The sequence below is a fragment of the Aplysia californica genome, unplaced genomic scaffold (genome assembly GCF_000002075.1).
Source record: "Aplysia californica isolate F4 #8 unplaced genomic scaffold, AplCal3.0 scaffold00172, whole genome shotgun sequence".
In the NCBI taxonomy this organism is placed as follows: domain Eukaryota; kingdom Metazoa; phylum Mollusca; class Gastropoda; order Aplysiida; family Aplysiidae; genus Aplysia; species Aplysia californica.
This window is the reverse complement of record NW_004797442.1, coordinates 576,538-583,402: the sequence shown is the minus strand read 5'-3', so window position 1 is coordinate 583,402 and position 6,865 is coordinate 576,538. Positions and strand designations below refer to the sequence as shown.

The 6,865-nt window shown below is 42.5% G+C and overlaps 1 protein-coding gene across 1 annotated transcript in view; it reads left to right on the top strand.

Annotated features, from left to right (window-relative positions):
- LOC101858266 (octopamine receptor 1-like) overlaps positions 1-3,576 on the top strand; it is a 91,533-nt gene extending 87,957 nt beyond the window's left edge. Inside the window, exon 3 of the mRNA XM_013082400.2 lies at positions 443-3,576. Coding sequence (XP_012937854.1) covers positions 443-1,987 — 1,545 coding nt within the window. The 3' untranslated portion in view covers positions 1,988-3,576. The remainder of the gene's footprint in view (positions 1-442) is intronic.
- The last annotated feature ends 3,289 nt before the right edge of the window (positions 3,577-6,865 follow it).

The window sequence follows — 6,865 nt, the reverse complement described above, 5'->3', positions numbered from 1 at the left end:
ACACACACACACACACACACACATACACACACACACACACACACACATACACACACACACACACACACACATACACACACACACACACACACACACACTAGACAAATAGCTTTTATCCGTTCCGGTACGTAATATCTTTTTTTCATTCATGGTTTCATGACCACATCAAATGCATATGCTTATGTTTAAAAATGTTCCCTCCTAGTAGAAATGAAAGAGCACTTTTATCAATTAAGAAATCTTACCATAATGCGAAAGGTCTTGGCATATTCAGCAAGGATATGCAATAATTCAGGTTATTGTTGTTTACCCCCACCCCTTCCAAAATAAATAAATAAATAAATAAATAAATAAATAAATAAATAAATTTTAAAAAAATACCCACTCCCCCAAGAAAATAAAATCTACTCTAAACCAACACTTCTGTTTCCTCTGTTGACAGGTGTGGCTTGCTGTGGACGTGTGGCTGTGCACGACCTCGATCCTCACCCTGTGTTGTATCAGCCTGGATAGATACCTGGCCATCACACACCCGATCCGCTACCCGGGACTCATGTCTTCGCGCAGGGCCAAAACTCTGGTGGCTTCCGTTTGGCTCTTTTCTTTCATCATCTGCTGCCCTCCTCTGATTGGCTGGAACGATACTTCAGGGGAACTCCGTCACAGCAACACGAGTGAGGCCCCTGATTTTTCTGATGCTATTGTGATGACAACGCAGGCGCTGACAGATATATCCTGTGCTATTGTAAACAATTTTACTAGGGTCTCAAATGTCAATTTGTCCTGCTTAGAAGAACAATCGTCAGAGGCCGTTTCGAAAACGTGTGAGCTCACAAATTCACGAGGATACCGAATCTATGCCGCCCTCGGATCTTTCTTTATCCCTATGTTAGTGATGGTTTTCTTCTACCTTCAGATCTATCGAGCAGCAGTCAGAACCATCAATGCCTACGAAAAGGGAGAGTTAAAGATGAAGTACAGCGCCAACGAAAGCGACGACGGGTCTAAAATGAGCTCAGTGACTTTACGTATTCACAGAGGAGGTCATGGGGGGCTAAAAAGCTGCAGCTGGGGTGGGCGTGGAGGAAAAGCGAGAGACGTCTCTAGTAACGACAAAGATAAGGGAGGGGGCTCTAGTGCGCACAAATCAATCCCTCATCCCCGCAGCAGTGACGCCAGCCTAGTCACGCTGACGGACCTGACTTGTGAGGGGATGAGGAACGGAAACATTGTACGCAGCAGTCCGTCCTCGGAGAGTATGAAACAATCAAGTGGCTCATTTTGCTGGAAGACGGACAAACGAGCACCCGAGCACCAAGAGCGCCTCAACCACAACGGAAACCACCGGAGCTGTGGTAGGTGCATGGCGTTAAAATCTCAGACAGCAAGAGGAACCTCTTTGGACTCTGATGACAGTTCGTCGGGGGATAGCAGGACGAGGGTAGCAAAATGTGGACACCCTCAAGGCGGGTCGTTTAACTCCTCACCGTTGCCAAGTTCTTCATCAATTCAAGCTTTTGACTCTGTCTTGCACTACAATAGATCTGCTTCAATGCGTGAAAACCCGAAAAGGTTGCGTATTTCGGGTCAGAAACCCGGTCAAGCTTTGAGACTTCACATGCAGAAATTCAACAGAGAGAAGAAGGCGGCTAAAACGTTAGCCATTATCGTTGGAGCTTTCATTGTGTGCTGGATGCCTTTCTTCACAATCTACTTGGTGGGAGCTTTTTGTGACTCGTGTGTTTCACCCCTCATTTTCTCGATCTTCTTTTGGCTTGGTTACCTCAACTCTGCAATGAACCCTTGTGTGTACGCATTATTTTCGAAGGACTTTCGGTACGCTTTCCGCAAACTAATGACATGTAAAGCCATGTCAATGAAGCACAGCTTTCGGGCACAAACCTCTGATGTGCCGGCTATACAGCTCCAGTGTGCGCCCAACGAAGAGGCCCGGAGTTCATCGGACATTGACGGAAATTGGAGATAAAAATATGTTTGTTGCTGTGTAGTATGTTAACTGGGGCATCAGGAGGGCCATCATTCATTAAGAAATTTGGTTTTCAGTGTACGCGCATTTACCCATTATGTTTTAAGACCTGTACACGTAATTACGAAATAATTGTATAAAATATTGCTAAGGTATAATAATGTAATATGGCATCTGTTGTCGCTCCTATCCCTGTCCCCGTGGCATATTATGACACTACGATTAAGTAATACATGTCTGGGTCTTTGAATTGATGAGTTGTTGGTCAGCGCCAGAGAGTGGGATATTAAGGGAATTTAAAAAAAAAGTATCTTCACTTGTTTCTGGACATACTTGTAACTCCTAGCCACTTTTATTATACATACGTCCACAGAGAGAGAGAGCGGAAGAGAGAGAGAGAGAGAGAGAGAGAGAGAGAGAGAGAGAGAGAGAGAGAGAGTTGTTGTGGACAGAAGAGCGAAATCCCACACACAGCTATTCGGAGGGCACCAGGCTCTCAATTATAACTGACCCAAACGAAAGACTGTGCAAAAACCCTTTCTTATAAACACCAGCAATAGCTTGTTATCCTTTTAATATAATTTCGATACGTTTTTGTGTGAGTTTGAAGAGAGACCCACAAGGTTTTTTCCCCTAATAGCTGATGCAAAAAAGGCAAAGGCATACTATTGCGATAACTGATACCTTTATCTGGAACTTCATTGTTTTCACTTAAAAGCCCCCAACATCATTTGTGGTGAAAGCAGTCAGATTGACGCAAAAAGGAATTGGTGATGTTTCCTTGATCTGAGAAAAACAGAACGTACAGCATTGAATTCATTATAATTTTCTGTCTTGTTTATTGGTGGGAGGGAGGGGGGGATTGCAACAAGTCCCTGGAAACGCCCGACTTTTTGGATAGTCGTGCAGTTGGTCCAAATCTCGGCTGATTGTGTGATTCGTTCAGTCTTTGGTCAGTCACAAATTCTCCGTGAGAGTGGCCTACAGATGGTGAACATCTTGTCGTAAAAAGACTGCAAATACAGAAGAGGTCACATCCTTCACAGTGGGTCAGTGTGTTCTACATAAAGCTTACGAACAGTATGATGGAGAGGTATACTTTTGTCACTATGAAGCTATTGCGTTGGGATTATGATATTGTCCGATTCTGTCTGGGGTCACAGATTTCTGTCCGACAAGGAACGAAGACACCATACAGGGACGATTATGTTGAAATATGATATTGCTTCCAGTCAGTGTGAATGGATAAATGATGGAAGAGCTGTCTTAGAAAAAGGGAGCCGGCTTGTGGAAAGGGCCCGACTTGGGTCACGTCCCTTAACGAAATGGGTTAAACGGAACACGAAAAAGAGACACGTTATTATGATCTTCACGAGAAAGGAAATGAACCTAAATCTTCCAAGGTTCGCCTCTTTTCGGAGTATTTTTCTTTTCTGATTATTTTTCTGTTCTGAGGGTATCCTTGTCTTTTCAAGATGGACGGCGCCAGAGCAAGTCTTAGTCGTAAGATTAGGGTTCGATTGTTTTTTTAAGTTTTGCAGAACGACGCAAGCTACGAAGAGATATTAAAATGTACTCAACAAATCTAATTTTATCCATTGCAATGGTCGTTTTTCCATGTTCGGGGATGGAAATATGTGAATGATATCTTTACATGCATATAAGAATACCATGCAGTGTGCTGGGGATGACTCTTATAGTATGATGGTATAAACAGGCCAGTTTAGGAAGCCACTGTGTCTACTTAGCACAAAAATGCCATTAGATTGGACTGCATAGGGAGAGACAATAATATAGAAGCCACTATGGAGGGCTTCAATGGAAACGTAAGCAGAAGTTAAAAATATCATAATAAGTTTGATGTTTATTGACTTATGGAACATTGGTAGAATGTCCACATTGTTGAGGGGCCATCACTTTGTCCACGAAGTTGAAGAATGCATAGTTTCTAAATCATAGAAATCTTGCTGTTCAAGGCAAACCAGGTATATAAGGGTGACAGTGGGTTAACATCGAAGAGTGTTCTTGTTCACCCCCTACTCCCCCCCCTCTCTCTCTCTCTCTCTCTCTCTCTCTCTCTCTCTCTCTCTCTCTCTCTCTCTCTCTCTCTCTCTCTCTCTCTTTCTCTCTCCCTCTCTCTCTTTTCCTTCCTTCTCTCCTCTTAACACATGTAGACTCCCCGCTTTCTCCTTTTTTATCAGCTCCTCGTCCTCGCCGGCCCGCTCCAACAATATTATGTTGTCTTCATTTCCACTTTTTACACCCTGCCTCCACCCTCTTTCATTTTGCTCGTAAATGTAGACGTTTGACGGGTTTCAGTTTCGCTCTCAAAGTAAGGCTTCGCGTGACAACTTCGATCAATATACTATTTGTTTGTAACTATTTATTCTATATCAGCTCCTGCATGTGATACAATTACGTGAACAAATAAATATCATGTTATTTCATAACTAGCAATTGTATCCTTTTGTTATCCTTTAACGTGCTCATATGACCTTATGCAGTTGCGAGCGCCGTAAAACCTCTACTAAAACTAATCCTTTCATTATCAAGCAACCTACATTTTTATACCTTTATTTGTAAGGGATTTTTTTGCGGGGGGGGGGGGGGGGGGGGGATCTCTGTTATCTCTTTGGAAGTGAGATTTTAGAAGTTTCAGGGGTTGAAGGCAATGCATTGTCGCTATTTGACCTGAACTACGAACGATTCGTTAACACCCTGAGGATGCAGCAGGCACATAATAATTATTGTGCCCGATCAGCAGCAGAGTAAATGTTTCACAACATTTGGAACCATCATACACACATCAGAAACACGAATTTGCATATTTAATAGTATGCATGTTGTTGCATGCTTTTTACAGTTTTAGATAAAGAAAAAGGAATCAAAAATCTGTTTGAATAATGAAGTTATGTCCCAAAACAGAACATCTTCTTGAGTTGTCAAATGACCAGAATGCATGAAATATCCCTAATGAGAAAGAATCTGGCTGCTTTGTCCCTGTTAGACACGATTTACTCAAGCTGTGTGCAAGAAAGACAGAAACACTTTATAAACTCTATTGTGAAAGATGAGAAGCAAATTCACGTTCTTTGCGTGCAGGCCAAGAGCTGGACCAGTACAAATGTGTACGATAGACAACCGCTGTTTCGGAAAGTCAGTTTTTCCGGAGTCATCCATAAACATATTAGGCCCTACACGTTATTATAATAGCCAAGATCGTGCACTGTGACGTACTTCCTGTTCACTATGAGGAATACTATTCGGGTTGATTCTAGGTCGCCAAGACTTGGTGACGGAAAAGGGAGTTTTTTTTTAAATTTTTTTTTTTTGGGGGGGGGGGTACTTCACGCATTCGGCTATAGCTTCATTTGGGCGCAAGTGGTGAGCTCACTTCATGGCGAAAGTTGTATTTAAAATTCAGAACAAAAAGGGTGGACTTGACAGTGGACGATCAAGGCTATTATAAATATATATAATACCTTAGTCTGCTGTGTCATCTCAGTGCAAGGCGGCTAATGGAGACAAGATTTCGATGACAGTCAAAGAGGAACAGCTCAAGTTATCATTGAGTTCTCTAGTATTATCTGCATTTTCTACTTCTTTTGTGTTCATGATCTCTTATCTGTTCCAGGCGAAGTCACGTGATTAAGGACCAACGTATTATTATTATTCTTATCAAAACAGCTCAACTTACTGATATTGTTTCTACCATAACCGTGGAGAATAATACACATTCAATGCTATTTATAAGCGGTTGAGAGCGTGATAAGAACCCAGAACCATCTCATCGCTGACGAAACGCTCTTAGCCACATGGCCATAACTATTGGAGATACAAATCAACAGCGCAATTAGACCGCAAACTTTTTTTTTCTCTTACAAAAAATAATAAAATCCCAAAATTTCGGCGTGGAATAAGGCAGCATTGACATGATATTTTGTAAAGACCTTATTCACACTTCTAAAGATGGGGGGTTGGGGGGGGTGTGAGTGTTTTACTGCGCTCGATTTTGGACCACCAAGGGATCTTTAACGTGCGCAACTTGCATATGGGACCTCAGACATTTTTTGCCCTTATCTGAGAAGCCTAGGTGTTCGATCTTACCTACCATAAGATCAGGGGTGTGGCTGAAAGACAGCAGTAAGAAGGAGCCGAGGAGTAGCAGTAGAAAGGCTGCAGAAAGAGTCAGGAGCCCAGAGGAGGTGGGTAAAGGAAATGGGGCGATGGGGCAGAAAGTGGAGACGAAAGCAGACGACAGAGCATTGTTAGAGAGCAGGAAAAAAGGTGAAAGGAGAACATTTTAGAGAAAAACGTTTACAATCGCAATCCGGATTCGAACCCTGGACCTATTAAATGAGAGGCGAACTCCGTAACCTCTAGACAAAGAGAGCCCCTTGGGGGAGGGGGAGGGGGTATAGTAAAGAGAATTTAAAAAACTATACATGTACATGTACCGCACTTACATTTGGGAGAAAAAGAAAGCAAGAAGAAATAGAAACAGCGGACAGAAAGTAAGGAAATGATGACTACATGTCGTAAGCCCACCAGTTCTACTTTCTGAACTAAGTCACGCTCAATAGTTGACTTTATTTTATCAAGAGGCGGTATCAAAAGTCAATATTCGCAACCAAAGTTTAGCACAAAAAGCAGGAAAATTGATAGTCCTCGATTTGATCATGCATTTTCAAAACATTTCAGTGGCAGCGTGTCCTTGGCACCGAGGTGTGCATTTAACGTTGTTTCTCTTGGCATTTCGTCAATACCCTGGGTCGTGTTGTAAAGAAGACAGTTGACACATTCATCCCCAACAACATCTCGTATTGTAACGTTTGCGGAAGAAATGTGTGTGTGTGTGTGTGCGTGTGTGTGTGTGTG